A 14,849-nucleotide genomic window follows, 5' to 3' on the forward strand; every position below is an offset into this window, starting at 1 on the left:
AAGCATCAGTGTTTCCGTATACTAGCATGGGAGCAAGTGGTTATCATTACCTGCCCTTGGAATTCCTCAACGCTTCCGGCCTGAATTCCTGCAGCGATCTTTCCCAGCGCCTTCCGTATTCGGCGGACTTGCGCATGGTAAGGTGCAATAACATCGATATCGTCGACAGCTAAACGATCCATTAGGCATCACTCAATATAAAGTAAGGACGACTGACTGAGCTTCAACCTCTTATCACCTAGGAGTTCCTCGACCTTGGTCTTCACCTCTGACACTTCGTCGATGTTAAAGAATGACGGTGAAGATGCCTCGCGATCATCTTGGCCGGCCATAGCATGGAAGACGATAGGGAAGTCCTTAGCCTCAAGGTGGTCTGATCCAATGAACACACCGACGCTTTTAGGATCAGCACATGGTTGGAGATCACCCTTGTAGAAGCGCTCGTTAGGAAATTTGAGGATCGCAGAGTGCGAACGGAAGTTTTGGGTAAGTTTGACAACCCTACAAAGAAACACTAGAATGAGTGCGACCTCAAAAGAATAGAGAAGACTCACGATTTACCATGTCCCCCGACCTCATCGTAGATGTCTCTCTGCATCAGATGTTCGATATAGCTGGTGTCCAGTCCGAAGTTCCTAGCGATAGCCGACCGGATGACGGGTCCGAGCTGTTTAGGATCGCCCGACAACACAACAGTGGTCTTATTGTCCGCCATTGTCTTTACAGAAATCATCGCCTCAGGTTCTGTTGCCCGGCCAGCTTCATCGATGAAAATATGTGTAAAGTGTCCCCGCTGTACCCCAGTATTGAAGAACACCGCGGCAGACACACACGTTGCCACTATCACTTTGAATTGCGTGACCCTCTGGCAGTCTGGAAGAGCATAATGCTCAGACTTCATGAATGTGTATGGCTGGAGATCCGCGGGAACAGCGATTTTGGGTCGGGACGGGGCGTAAAACCGGAAGAGCTTGTCATTGCTTAATGCCTTTAGCCGTTGGGCGATGAGATCGCCAGCAGAGTTGCTTGGCGCGCAGGCGAGGACTCGGGCATTAGGATTAGTTCGCAAGATTTGTAAGATGGCTTCTACAACTGTCACAGTTTTTCCGGTGCCAGGACTAGATCACAAACAGGAATTGTAAGCTCTTCACTTTCAAACTGTTACAAGACACAACACTCACGGGCCAAAGATCACAAACGGAACGGTCCCAGGTCGTCGACGAATGATACAGTCAACAGCCTGGCGCTGTCTTGCATTTGTGTCGATTAATGGGTTGATGGCGGTCCATGGGACGGCGGGAGATGGCTGCAAGATGTGTGCTGCCACTGGGAGAAGCAGACGCCCTGGCGCGAAGGCCGTCTCTAGCGCTTGGTGCTGACGCCGAAGAGGAATCCGGTTCAACTTGAATCTGACGTGTAAACGATCGGACGGAGACACTTGGAATTTGGGACTGAAGCGTAAGCCAACGGTTTCTAGCATGACACCGTGAACCCCGCCAGAGAACCAATGACCCTCTGGAGCGTCCTTCTTCCGTACCAGAATGTTATCGCCTAGGAATTGTCAGCACCACGTTAAGACCGTTGAGGTGAATTCGCACCAATTAACACGCTTGGACGCTTCTCAGCTAACCCTGGCACGGAAAGACTAAGATAACACAAGTAAGTGTGTATATGCAAAGGAACACAGTGAACACGAACTCATAGTATTGGTTACGACGAGTAACTGTAGCGTTCTTGATATCATAACCATGGAGGTCGTAGCTTGAGCGACTACTTCAGCCTTCAGCCAGCGGTAACAGAAGGAGAAAACATACGATTGCTTGTGTTCCTCAACCCATAACAAGACCTGATAGAACCGCCCGTATGAGCTTGTGTCAATGCTCGGCGGTAAGAACAGGTCCTTGAGCTTCTTCGTGATTTCAGAGACGGTCCCCGAAGAAATAGTGTCCAAGAGAGGTTTAGGAATATCGGCGAAAGGCAAAGTAATAGAATAAGGAATGACTGTTAACGCAGGTGGCCGTACGCCTTCAACGATATTTAGCTCAGGATGGCGGGTGGTCCGCTCTCTAGAGACATAAGCGGATTTAGGCTTGAGAGCTTTGTAGTCGGCCTTGCTGCCGACGATCAAATGAATGGGGCGAGCTATAAGGAACTGGGTGTGAAGATTGAGGTCCTCGAAGACCAAATCCAAACGGTCGTCTGCCCTGCCAGCCTGAGTTTGTTTAGCAGTGACGGTAAGACTAATTGGGCTTCCTGCTTTCAACACTACCCGATTAACTGTGACGGAAAATCTAATTGGCGTCAATGGTGTCACAACAGGTTCAGAACAACGACGCACGGAGTAGGCCTCATTTTTCCCTTCATTCCCTTCAAAGACGCGAGCTGCGTCTTGACGAGCTTGATATTTGCGCTTGGGACCGCAGTCTCGATGAGGGTGGAAATCTTGACACCTTGGCTAGCAGATGCTTTTTTGACAACCTTGAAGTCGAGCTCCCCTTTCACCGTGACTCCATGCTTGTCTCTCTCCGCCTGCTCCAGGACGACGGAAAACACGGCAAACTGCTCTTTACTCTTGTGTTTGTCAGTCGCGACATGTCGAGGCCACGTCTGCTCGGGGATTTGTTGGTTACAAAACGTGCACAGCCTGTGCCCCGGGATAACCTCCGACTGCTGTGCCGAAATATTTGGGCTGACGCCTGCCTCCTTCGCTCGACGAATGTGGAGTAAAGATTTGATATGAAGGTCAAAAGCAACGCGACCGGAATAGTGTAAATCGCACAGATAACAGAAAAACCAATTTGAGCCTTGCTCTTGGAGGGCGTCCTTGTGTTCTTTCTGCGACAAATGACTGGTGTAGGCATCGGTAGAAGGAAATACTAGTCGACACAAATCACATGTGGATACGTTATGATTCGCGTGACAAGCAGGATCTCTACACGATCCTGCAGAGAGTAGTCTGTCGCAGATAGGCAAAACCATGGTGGGGGAGAAACGCGAAACGAAGGATTCTTACCTTACCCTCTTTAAGAATCCTCTCTATAAGCGCCGTGTGGGAATGATAAGGACCCTTTCGTACCATATTCATCCGTTCCTCCGGCCTCGAGGACTACACGCTTTGACGTAAGTTCCCAGATCCTCGTTCAGGTTCATCCCCTGAAAGCAAAGACCTTTTCGCTTCATGACATGCCAAACGGAATGCACGGAGGATTCATCTACCTGCAAGGACACTGTATGATTCAAGCAAGTCAGCAGAGTCGATAAATGGCGTGCCACAGAGGGCTGTGAAGATAACGACGACGCGACTACTCCCACCCAAAACCCGGTGACGTGAATTTTGACAGGAGTCGTGAAGAGGTGAAGATGTTGAGGAAAGTCAAAGCACGTGGTAGTCGCGCCGGAGTAACCGTATTCAGCCTTCTCAGTCGCTGAGGTCGAAGCCCCATCACTTGCTTCAGTCAATGCTAACATGGAGGCCCTTACGGTGTCGAAAGCAATCATATAAATTATTACCGCAAAGTCTACGAGAACAGCTTGCTGACGGATGTGTTTCCTTCTTGGTTCTTCTTCAAAACCTGTTGTACAAGCATGATTTAGCAACGCAGGTGACTGGAACGCTTTCACAAACCTTAGCAACAGCAAATTCAAAGTCCTCCTGTGTAACATGCTGCCGTCGTTCCCGGAGAGCGTACATACCTACGGAGCGCTAGTGTGAACGAGCGCGAAGGGAGAATGAAAAACCTACCAGCTTCCGTGCATATACCGCGCACCTCTGCACCTGAACACTGCCCCATTTTCTCTGCCAGCGCACGTAAATTTATACCACGTTGTAAGGACATCTACTTCAGGGTAAGGAAAACGCCGTGACGGAGGTGGGTCCGCCTTCTCACCTTACGGGAATGAATACGAAGAATAGCGACACGCGCTTCAGGGCCGGGAGGAGGGAATTCGATCTTCCGATCTATTCGACCTGGCCGGAGCAACGCAGAGTCCAAGATGTCTGAAGATCCAGGTCAGTACATGGCCATGTCAATGGTGCGCACTACACACCTATCCGGTTAGTAGCCATGATGACCTTAATGTTCTTGGTCGACTCGAAACCGTCCAGCTGGTTTAACAACTCCAACATCGTTCTCTGGACCTCCGAGTCTCCGCCACCACTACCGCTGTCTCCTCTGGAACTACCGATGGAGTCGATCTCGTCCATGAAGATGATACTTGGCGCATGCTCTCGAGCCATGACGAATAGCTCTCGCACCATCCGACTACCCTCACCAATGTACTTCTGCACCAGTTCGCTACCACTGACCCTGATGAACTTGCAGTCCGTATGGTGCGCTACTGCTCGAGCCAAGAGGGTCTTGCCTGTTCCTGGAGGACCGTACAAGAGGACACCCTTCGGCTGAGCGATACCCAACGACTCGAACAGTTCTGGATGCTTCACCGGGAGTTCGATAACTTCCTTGATCTCTTTAATCTGTTTGTCGAGACCTCCGACCATCTCGTATGTGCTATCTGGGACTTTCTCGACCATCATGAGCGAAACTAGCGGGTCGACTTTGTTAGGGAGAATTTTGTGGATGGTGTACGAGTCGGAGCGGAGAGCGATACGGAGAGAAGCTTTGAGCTGGTTGACGTCGATTTCCGAGTCGAGGTCGACAACTGGATGCTTAATGAGAGAAATAAAAGGTAATAGTGAAGCATTGGCGTACTGTATTTGCCTTCCGGCTGCACTTTCACAAGGACCTTATTCTTGCCCATCACTTTCACCACCTCGCCCACGTAGCTACCTGGCTCATGCAGTAGCTGCAGCTCTTCACGCAGCAGTCGCACTACCAAAGAAAATGTGCATTAGCCTCTCGTAACCACAGACAGCGGTATTCCTTACCTCGAGCATTGAGAGCATTTCGTTGTGCCTCTAACCGTCGCAAATTCTGGGTTTTCTGACTTATCGTCAGCTCTGCGGTCTCGATTTTGGCTTGGTAATAGGGCTTGACCCCCCCAGGGATCACTGTCGTCTTGGTGGTCACGGGCATTGTCGTCGGAACAGGAAAAGGAAAAGCTAGCGTGGACTTACGCGTCCCGTCACGCTACTGTCACCTTTGGTCATGATGTGACACGGTAATCCGGCCCGAAAGCAGACTTTCTTTTATTCTTATTGCTTTGTAGACGGTACATATACGTCGCAGCATGAAGCTAAATCTCAGAATTTCAACAGTACGTGTAATTTATCCTGTGCAGATATTTTCTATCGTTTTAGCAGTACTGGTACAAGGTACAAGCTGACCATGTTTGCGGTGGAATCCGACGATCTGGGCTTGTGGTAGAACAAACAGCCTGCGAATGGTAACCTTGAGTACAGTCTTGAGAACCCATTTGAGAAATTACACGTAATGTGACTACCTCGCATTGGATTTTATGTCTGCTGGAACTCCTTGCACCAAGCTACGAACTCAGAACGAGGATAAATTGAATGAGTTTTTATCAATGAAGGTGCCCCAGTCGTAATAAGCCTATCATTCGCGTAGACGCCAACTATACGGAAGTCTGGATACCAGGAATTTCTTGCATACTTCCGGGGAAACTCAAACTTCACAAGAGCGAGGACTGCAGGATGTGAGACAGAATCCCCTTTGAAACAATCCGATGCATACCTTGCTTTCCAGGCTCTACTAATTTTGATATTTCTTCGTTCTGTTTAAGTCTAAAAAGCAACCTTTGGGCTCGTTTCACCTTCCCAGCAGCAAGATATATTACGGGAGTGACCTGCGGGAGGCACAAGGGAAATATCTCGTCCGGCGACGTGAGAAGAGTTGCCTGTCGCGGCATGTGTCCCACGGTCTCCGAAAACGGGCGTAGCTGTTCAATCGTGTCGCGCACGACGAGCCCATCTCGCACTAGGATATCGCAAACGCCTTGGAAGCTCTTCTTTCCGGAGAGGTATGCCAGGGATATGTACCATGGAGTCCCCGAGGGGAGACAGAAATCTCTTCCGCTATTGAAGCTTTGCGGATCGCTGGTGTTCATTATACGAAACCGAATCTGCCCCGAGGTAGGTGGTAGGTTGGGATGTGTCCAGTAATACAAATAACCTGCGGTTTTTTCTGGGAAAGGAATGTAGAAGCTCTTCCCTGATCTTCGTTTACGTTCATAGTGAATAAATGTTCTTTTGACGCCAGGAAAAAGGAAGACTTGTTGGTTGGATACGTCGCGGAAGTCGTGAGGTGAGAGAGATCGAGGGTCAAGGGTCGTGAGTGGGGGATGTTTCACTTTCACCGGTTTACTACTTCCTGGTTCGTTGGAAAGGAATACCGATATGTATCGGCGATGCGGGCAGGATAGGTTATGTCGTACGCAGCTCGAACTTTGTAGCAACTGCCGCAATGGCTGAGCCAATTTGAAGCTGTACATTCCCTACTGGTAATAAAATTAAAAGGAAACCACAAATTATTGAATTTACGATATGATACCTCGAGGCCTCGCGCTTTTCCGTCTTCGTGTCTAACCGTGTTGGGAGTCACTGGTCAAGTTCGATCTGTGGCAGTGTCCCTGCTTGCCGTTGCTTGCCAACAACCTCCGCCAAAAAAATTTAATTGAAATTATTGATTCACAGCTCTCATACCTTTTCCTTCCTCCCCATCTTCCCGACAGCGTGGACCTCAATATCTAGTATGAAGTACATCGTCGTCTCGGGAGGTGTGATCAGTGGAATCGGGAAGGGCGTTATCGGTACCACGATCCTCATCGGCTGCTTCGTTCTGCACTGAATATGCTCTCTCTCGGACAGCGTCGTCGACGGGCCTCCTCCTCAAGACTCTTGGGCTCAAGGTGACAGCCATCAAGATAGATCCTTACATGAACATCGATGCTGGCACCATGCGACCGACAGAACACGGTGAGCCAGGGTCGCGGTTGCCATATCATGTACTGATATCCTTCTCAGGCGAGGTGTACGTTTTGAATGACGGCGGCGAGGTCGATCTAGATTTAGGAAATTACGAACGATATCTTGATGTCACCCTTTCACGCGACAACAACATAACGACCGGCAAGATTTATAGAGAAGTCATAGAAAAAGAGGTAGGCGCGTCGATATGTCTTACCTGTGCATTTTCTGACGAAACACGTTGCAGAGAAAAGGAGAGTACCTCGGCAAGACCGTACAGATTGTACCCCACGTAACGAACGCGATTCAAGACTGGATTGAACGGGTATCCAAGATACCAGTCGATGACTCCGGAGAGGAGCCGGACGTCTGCATTGTCGAAGTACGCGTCCTCTCTCGCAGACTGCCTTTTTCTTATCAATACATAGCTCGGAGGTACTGTTGGAGATATCGAGTCGGCTCCCTTTGTCGAAGCCATGCGACAATTCCAATTCCGAGTTGGACACAAAAACTTCGCCCTCATTCATGTTTCGCTCGTGCCCGACATGCATGGTGAACAGAAAACAAAACCTACCCAGACAACGATTCATTCGCTACGTGGTCTGGGTCTCCTTGCCGACCTCATCGCGTGCCGGCTGCTTGCTTCGGATCCGCTTCTTCCCGCGACGAAGGAGAAGATATCTATGTTCTGTCATGTGGCTGCCGAACAAGTCTTCGGTGTACATAATGTTTCTTCAGTTTATCACGTCCCGCTTCTATTGCAATCGCAAGGTATCCTAGACTACCTTCGAAAGCGGCTAGATCTGGATAGTATCAACATCACTCCGAACATGTTACAACATGGCGTGTCCTTGGAAAAGCGGTGGAGAGACCTGACTACCGGGCAAGAGCGACTATTCGATTCTGTGCAGATTGTCCTCGTGGGCAAGTATACCGACCTCAAAGACTCCTACATGTCTGTTATCAAGGCTTTGGAACATTCGGCATTCCGAGTCCACCGAAAGCTTAATCTCACGGTGCGTTTATCTTTCTAAAAGTAGGACAAACGTGCTTCTTATACTCATTATTTAGTGGGTCGAATCCTCGGATCTTGAGCCTGAGACGCAGGATTCGAATCCGGCGAAATATCATGATGCGTGGCGCGCGGTTGTCGGTGCAGGGTATGATATTATCTCTTCTGTGTTGGTCACTGACTGACCTCTATGCAGAGGTATCCTTGTCCCTGGTGGTTTTGGCGAGCGTGGAACGGAAGGCATGATGATGGCTATCAAGTATGCTCGGGAGCAACACATTCCCTTCCTCGGAATCTGTCTTGGTTTCCAACTAGCCGTCATTGAATGGTCCCGTAACGTTTTGAACATTCCCGGTAAGTAGCGTACAATGGCTGCGTCTTACTTCTCCTAATATATCCCAACAGAGGCTACCTCGGCTGAATTCAACAAGGAAACTAAGTTCCCTGCTATTATCTTCATGCCGGAGATTTCGACGACACATATGGGTGGAACAATGCGACTAGGACTGCGGCCGACTGTATTCGAACCTGGTACCGAAACCTGGTCCAAGGTTCGGAAGCTCTACGGCGGCTCGGGAAAAATCTGGGAACGACACAGGCACAGATATGAAGTAAACCCAGAATGGGTCGACAAACTCGCGTCCAGTGGTCTGGTTTTCAGCGGTAAAGATGAGAAGGCAGAACGAATGCAGATTTGCGAGCTTCCTGGTATGTCTCCATGTTTCGGCTTTCGTTGCTAGTTCTGAGGCTTGCGTAGATCATCCATATTTCGTTGGACTCCAAGCGCATCCGGAATTCTGTTCACGACCACTTAACCCGTCGCCTCCGTTCCTCGGTTTTGTGGCGGCGTCGTCTGGTCGTCATGTGCTGGTGGAGCAGTTGGCGTTCCAGCAAGCGAACTTTAAGCCTCCTCATCCCGAGGAGTCGATGGTAGCTGAGGCTGCGCTCCGTCATGGGGCCCCGGCTGTCAATGGTGCGAACGGTGTTGCATAGACGAGATTCGGAAAGAATTTTTTTTTGCTACTTACACATCTACGCATGTCTGCTATACATTTAAGTGCACGCTATCCATGTATCCTTAGTAACGTCTGCTCTAACTCATTGTCCAGCCTGTATCATCCGCACCACCCATGTTTTCTGTAGCTTTATTATGTAATAGTGTATCATTATTTTCTATGAAATAATTAAATAATGACAGAGAAATACCATTTCTGACTTCTGAAGGATGAAAATCAACAAATTAACTACTTGTTGTGCCACGGCACGTGCCAAATTTCGCGTCGAGGTTGCTTAACCTTCTTTCCTGCGACCACCACCAGTGGCTTCATCGTTGATATCCCGACACCATGATACAGACAGGACTGATTCAAAGTGCCCATGCCGACCTCGTCACTGATGCTACATACGACTTTTATGGCCTCCGCCTAGCTACTTGTAGTTTGGACCAAAGGTCGGCTGAACCGCGTCCTACCATCTTCTCTTCTTATCCCTTACTTGCAGAATCAAAATATGGCAGCTCGATGAGCAGAACGGGACATGGTCCGTCGAGGATGACTGGAAGGTGCGTTCTTCCTAACCAGCTGTACCCAAAATTTACGCGTTTAGGCGCATGATGCCGCGGTATCCAAAGTCAGCTGGGCACATCCCGAATTCGGATCCATAATTGCATCTTCCTCGTTTGATCGTACCGTCAAAGTATGGGAACAGGTCCTCGTCAGCGAGCTGAACGGCGCAGCTGCTTCCCAAGCAGGACCGTCCTCGTCTCGATGGGTGGAAAAGGGGATCCTTCATGAAGCTCGAGGGACCGTGCGGGCCGTGGAATTTGCACCTCATCATTTTGGGCTGAAATTGGTGAGTCTTGCTATTGGTATTCTCCTCGCTTAAGAAACTCACAAACAACGTGCTTCAGGCAACGATAGCGTCCGATAATTTTCTGAGAATTTACGAATACTACGAATCTCCTTCTGGGTCTCCCTGGCAGCTGGCAGAAGAAATCGATGTGAACACTGTGCCGACGTCGTCCTCTCCTTCTTTCCTTTCCCGAGCGCATACAGCTGCTGTCGCGACGCCAACACAAACAAGTTCTAGTGCAGAAGGAGCTCCGGCACCTCTCGTCGCTCAAGCCCTTCTTCAACAGCAATCTACAAGCCAAACTAGGCCTGGGGGAGGCAACAGAGAGGCAGACGGTGGTTGGTGTGTCTCTTGGTGTAAAGACAGGTATTGGGGAGAGGTCCTGGCGACCAGCTGTGGCGTCAGCGGAGTGGTCAAGGTGCGGCCTCATTCTCTTTCTACTCCAATTTAAGTTGACACATTGTAGATCATTCAACTCTCACCTTCCCGAAGACCAGCAACTATCCTTGTACTGGATCCCTCGCCTGCTGCCCAGAACGGCACACCATCCGCTGAGCCTTCTGCGACACCCGGCCAGACAGAAGCAGAACATCCGACTCCGTTTGCTATCACCTCGGTCGCGTGGGCTCCTTCATGCGGTAGATCGTACCATCTCATCGCGACCGGAGGACGCGATGGGCGTGTGAGAATCTGGAAAGTGAAACCCTCTATCGAAGAACCCGAAACCGGCGACGAGGATGCCGTGGACTCCGATGAAGGAAATCGGTGGTCCGCCACGATCGTGGCTGATTTTGATCAGCACAAGTTAGCCGGCGGTCATCATCTCCTTGTTCTTCTCTTGCTGACATATTTCCAGGTCTTCCGTGGGTCGTGTGGAATGGAATGTAACGGGGTGAGATCTATTCCATGTGGTTTCGAATCAATCATTAATACGTTTCTTTCCGTAGGACTGTTCTCTCATCGGCTGGTAATGATGGACGCATACGATTGTGGAAGGCTACCTCAGGAGGCAGCATATGGCGACCCGCGGGGAGCATCGGAGTTGAACAGGCGGAGGCGGAGGACAAAACTCAGGGCGAGGACAAGGATGTGGAGATGCATTCATGATAATAGAGTCGAGATCATTTTAGCTCTCATCTTTTTGATTCCGCTAAATGCTCAATTGCCTACAGTTATGATCCGTTCCTAATCTTTGACAATAATATCAATACTGAAAGTCAGTCGTCAAGGAGAATTGTACCCGAGAGAAGAATGGTTGCAAAAGATTGTGAATACTGATGTTGATTTCTCATATCACTGGTCGAATCTGAGGAAAATACGACCCGTATGTTTGCAAGCCACGGAGAGAACATCTCGGTGACTCGGGGGACGGGATGGTCTCCACAGCTTATCGGAAGGGACACTTCTCCCGTCATCAAGCCACAGATTAATCTCGAGCGCGGGGAGTTCCACAGTCAAAATTCGGTCCGTTCTGCATGTTCCATGGGTAAGCGTATCTCAACTGATGTTTCCGACAGCTGGCAGACGATAACGTGGATATTCAGAATATTCAGTGGGAGAGTAAACGGTGCGATTGTCGGCTGACCGCTAATGATAGGGCCTGTAAAACGTATGTGGATTCTTTTCAAGACCTTATTGGAAAATTGAGATGCTGAATTATCGTTGTCGGACTCCTACCTCTGGTTGCGTTTCCAAGCACACGTATCGAGTTTCCTTCTCTTTTGGTCAGCAAGAGTCAGTTCCTGAACACCGGCGACGTCAGACTAAATTCAGACGGCGGATGCACCTTTATCCACAAGCACCGCGGAATTGTGAAGCATTAACATACTTGCCGCCCTTAGCTCTCCACAAGAACTTGAATAACGGCGCTTAACATTTGTTCATTGTCCCGACTCCCGAGGAGCTTCACGGGAATCAACTAGGGTCAGTCTCGAGATTCCAAGGATGGGTAGATATCTTGGTAGTGCTCTGTATAGCATTTGGCAGGGATATCAAGTGCACCCGCTCCCTGGTCCGGCGTTCCGACGACGCCCTTCCTCGATACGATACTTGAAAGAGCCAAGAGTTGAATTCCAATATTGAATGGAACAGCTCGTCGCATTCAAATATCAAAACCCGGTTCTCGGTATCTTTCTCTGGTTTTTAAGGACCTAAGAGTTATTCTTTTCTTACAGGCAGGAAATATATGTAGCTCAATTGCGGAGCATTCAAGTATCAAAATCTGGGAAAGAAAGAAGACTCTCGTTGGTGCAGGAGGGACCTGGTCAAATTCAGAACAACCGAATACCAAAATGTGCGTGGTATATCGGTAATGTAGTATGTTGCCGGAAATGCTTAACAGGCACGGTGATCAACCCTTGAAGTTGCCCTGGAAAAATATATACTTATGATGCAGACACTGCTCGGTCGTCCAAGGGTGTTCCGATGGTGTCTTAACCTGATATCTCGGCGGTGATAACGTGGAGGACCGAGAAAAGAAGCTTTATGTATATCCTTTTCTGGAAGATCTGCAGACGAGTCTCTTTTGCGAAAGGGAATAAGTACGCTATACAGCAGTCAGAATGCCTGGCGTTGGAAATGTGTATAGATATCGAAACGTTGATCGTCTTCGATGATTTTGTAGAAGGATCAGATCGGACTTTGCCATAAAACAGATGAACCAGGCATAAATGCATAACTTGTAAACCGATCGATCGTCTTGAAGTTCGTACGGACGATCGGTTAAACGAGTGACGATTCTATAAACTCATCTAAAAGCCTGGTGTATGACGGAGTCAATATTATACAAACTGCGTGATGAATTCAATCACAGCTGTTTGCATACAGGTTAACAGTCTATGGTACTTTTGATATAAGAACAGAAACATCAGACTTTGTCATAAACCCAGGTTTTGAGACATTCAAGGCATGAAAAGCAGTCAGAGATCACCGAAAGAGCCTTAAACCGCTTAAATCTTTGTCGCAAGTTGAAGGTTATGACGAAGTTCAGATTGCTCGCTCCGCTCGTAAAAGAAGCGCGTTACTGTCGATATTTATTTATGTAAATAGCTGTAGAACATGTAAGATTTCCAGTCCCCCGTTGAGAATGTCATAACCCAATGACCAAGAACCAATCCCATTAAATATTTCATGCCTACTAATTACTATATACAAGACAAATCAGGTAGGCTTTCGCGCGTTAAATAACTTTTATGTACAAGGTATCCTCTCAGATCCTTACCACCACTCTCCTTGCTCCTTCATCGCGTTAGCGACCTTGATGAACCCGGCGACGTTCGCTCCGTAGAGCAGACTGGGGAGTACACCCTCCGTCAGTTCTTCGCCACTCCACTTGGTTCCAGCGCTCAAGCAAGTCTAAATGCTCATCAATTAAACGAAAAAAAAGAAGAGGAACAAAAACCGCACCTCAAAGCAGCTTCCCATAATTCCCTTCAACTTCTCATCAACCTCAGCAGGTGACCAAGTCAATCTCTGGCTGTTCTGTGCCATTTCAAGACCAGAGACAGCCACACCACCGCAGTTCGAGGCCTTCCCGGGTGCGTACCAGACTCCGCCAGCGCCCTGTCTGCGAGAGGTTTCGAAGACCTCGATGGCTTCGGCCGTGCAGCCCATGTTAGATCCCTCGGCGACGACCCGAACACCTGCCTTGACGAGTGCCTCGGCCTCTTCGCGCGATACTTCGTTCTGGGTTGCGCCTGGGAGTGCGATGTGTACTTTGGGGAGTAGTGTCCATGGACGTTGACCTGTTTCACACCCCGTTAGTTTGAGGTGTAAGAAGGACACTAGTAAGACAACGCACCGGGGTAGTACTTGTACTTCTCTTCACTCGCGAATTCGGCGTACGACTCCAAATAGCCTCCCTTGAGCTTGAGAGAGCCGATCTTCTCAATGACCTCCTTTGAGAATCCTTCTTCAGCGATGAGTGCACCCCTCGAGTCGGAGAGGGAAACGACGGTCGCGCCAAGTTCGATGACCTTGAGGGCGGTGAACTGGGCGACGTTGCCTGCACCGGAGATGGCAACAAGAGTGGTGGGTGACGTGAGGGGGTATTCTGGGCATGCCAGGGGGATCATCTGTGGGGCATCAGGAGGAGATAGGGTCGGTTAGGTGAGAAGTTACATACATGCTCGACGTAGTAGATAAGACCGTAACCGGTAGCTTCGGGCCGGATGAAGGACCCGCCCCAGTGTGCGCCCTTTCCAGTGAGGACACCGACGAATTCGTTGCGTAGTCTCTTGTACGCACCGAAGAGGAATCCAATTTCGCGTGCACCGGTACCGATATCGCCAGCTAAAGGGGTACCGGTAAAGTAGGGGAAGATAAGGAATAAGTGAGTCACTGTATTCAATAGGTTAGACTTGACAGTTGGTGCTTACCAGGAACATCCGTATCCTGCCCGATATGCCTAAATAGCTCGGACATGAAGGCCACGCAGAATCGTCTTATCTCTGCGTCGCTCTTTCCTTTAGGATCGAAATCGGAGCCCCCCTTGCCTCCTCCCATGCTAAGCCCTGTGAGAGCGTTCTTGAATGTCTGCTCGAACCCAAGGAACTTGAGGATGGAGAGATTGACAGAGGGGTGAAGGCGCAGGCCGCCCTTGTAGGGACCCAGAGCAGAGTTGTACTGGGAGGGGGAAGGGGGAAATATGTGAGTTGAGGTAGCGATATGTAAAGTAATTTGGTAGTACCTGAACACGGAATCCACGGTTCACTTGTGCTTGTCCCTGGTCATCTTCCCATACAACACGGAATTGAAGTACTCGTTCGGGGATTTGGATGATATCAAAGGCCTTTTGGTAGGATGGGTTGGCTGCGAGGAAGGGGCCAATACTGAGCGTGAGCTCTCCGAGAGCCTGTATCCGCAATTAATTAACGCTCAAAGAAAAGAAAAGAAAAAAGAGGACCTGTTCGAATTCGGGTTCAGAAGGCATGTTGGATGGGTAGTGAGGAGCTCCATTCCTGATGTTGACTGGAATATATAGACCTGTCAAGCGGATTTATCGACCGAGATCGTTTGCCAGGGCGTTCCGCATGCCGACGCGACAGCATGGTGCGGAAGAAAAAATAGACGCGCGCGGTGAAGATAAGATGAACATCACGTGGT

General features: G+C 49.4%; 6 protein-coding genes across 6 annotated transcripts; 2 read left to right on the plus strand and 4 right to left on the minus strand.

The window, feature by feature from the left end:
* Positions 1 to 441: 441 nt before the first annotated feature.
* EV420DRAFT_691604 (uncharacterized protein) lies at positions 442 to 3,283 on the minus strand. Its single transcript, XM_060483105.1, has 6 exons — positions 2,339 to 3,283; positions 1,815 to 2,291; positions 1,699 to 1,761; positions 1,599 to 1,645; positions 1,182 to 1,551; positions 442 to 1,118 (listed from the first exon to the last, which is right to left on the minus strand). The coding sequence occupies exons 1-6, from the start codon at positions 2,977 to 2,979 to the stop codon at positions 551 to 553; spliced, it is 2,166 nt and encodes a 721-aa protein (XP_060327925.1). The 5' UTR covers positions 2,980 to 3,283; the 3' UTR covers positions 442 to 550.
* A 178-nt stretch (positions 3,284 to 3,461) lies between these two features.
* EV420DRAFT_1558815 (26S proteasome regulatory complex, ATPase RPT6) lies at positions 3,462 to 5,113 on the minus strand. Its single transcript, XM_060473755.1, has 7 exons — positions 4,886 to 5,113; positions 4,710 to 4,829; positions 4,048 to 4,659; positions 3,888 to 3,997; positions 3,743 to 3,836; positions 3,626 to 3,693; positions 3,462 to 3,572 (listed from the first exon to the last, which is right to left on the minus strand). Exons 1-7 carry the CDS (start codon positions 5,031 to 5,033, stop codon positions 3,519 to 3,521), a joined length of 1,206 nt encoding a protein of 401 aa, XP_060327926.1. The 5' UTR covers positions 5,034 to 5,113; the 3' UTR covers positions 3,462 to 3,518.
* EV420DRAFT_691640 (uncharacterized protein) lies at positions 5,083 to 6,533 on the minus strand. Its single transcript, XM_060483106.1, has 3 exons — positions 6,468 to 6,533; positions 5,652 to 6,414; positions 5,083 to 5,604 (listed from the first exon to the last, which is right to left on the minus strand). Exons 2-3 carry the CDS (start codon positions 6,406 to 6,408, stop codon positions 5,414 to 5,416), a joined length of 948 nt encoding a protein of 315 aa, XP_060327927.1. The 5' UTR covers positions 6,409 to 6,414; positions 6,468 to 6,533; the 3' UTR covers positions 5,083 to 5,413.
* Positions 6,534 to 6,569: 36 nt separating this feature from the next.
* EV420DRAFT_1337341 (CTP synthase) lies at positions 6,570 to 9,060 on the plus strand. The gene is made up of 9 exons (XM_060468885.1): positions 6,570 to 6,726; positions 6,785 to 6,892; positions 6,941 to 7,077; positions 7,131 to 7,265; positions 7,312 to 7,899; positions 7,955 to 8,043; positions 8,092 to 8,249; positions 8,301 to 8,603; positions 8,653 to 9,060. Exons 1-9 carry the CDS (start codon positions 6,669 to 6,671, stop codon positions 8,886 to 8,888), a joined length of 1,812 nt encoding a protein of 603 aa, XP_060327928.1. The 5' UTR covers positions 6,570 to 6,668; the 3' UTR covers positions 8,889 to 9,060.
* Positions 9,061 to 9,154: 94 nt separating this feature from the next.
* EV420DRAFT_1558825 (WD40-repeat-containing domain protein) lies at positions 9,155 to 11,025 on the plus strand. Its single transcript, XM_060473756.1, has 7 exons — positions 9,155 to 9,345; positions 9,396 to 9,456; positions 9,501 to 9,746; positions 9,805 to 10,164; positions 10,213 to 10,550; positions 10,603 to 10,638; positions 10,694 to 11,025. Exons 1-7 carry the CDS (start codon positions 9,242 to 9,244, stop codon positions 10,851 to 10,853), a joined length of 1,305 nt encoding a protein of 434 aa, XP_060327929.1. The 5' UTR covers positions 9,155 to 9,241; the 3' UTR covers positions 10,854 to 11,025.
* Positions 11,026 to 12,821: 1,796 nt separating this feature from the next.
* EV420DRAFT_1749910 (NADP-specific glutamate dehydrogenase) lies at positions 12,822 to 14,787 on the minus strand. The gene is made up of 7 exons (XM_060480303.1): positions 14,650 to 14,787; positions 14,434 to 14,598; positions 14,123 to 14,369; positions 13,870 to 14,036; positions 13,546 to 13,819; positions 13,152 to 13,489; positions 12,822 to 13,100 (listed from the first exon to the last, which is right to left on the minus strand). Exons 1-7 carry the CDS (start codon positions 14,674 to 14,676, stop codon positions 12,963 to 12,965), a joined length of 1,356 nt encoding a protein of 451 aa, XP_060327930.1. The 5' UTR covers positions 14,677 to 14,787; the 3' UTR covers positions 12,822 to 12,962.
* Positions 14,788 to 14,849: the final 62 nt, after the last annotated feature.

This window comes from Desarmillaria tabescens (assembly GCF_030435595.1).
Source record: "Desarmillaria tabescens strain CCBAS 213 chromosome Unknown EV420scaffold_31, whole genome shotgun sequence".
NCBI classification, from domain to species: domain Eukaryota; kingdom Fungi; phylum Basidiomycota; class Agaricomycetes; order Agaricales; family Physalacriaceae; genus Desarmillaria; species Desarmillaria tabescens.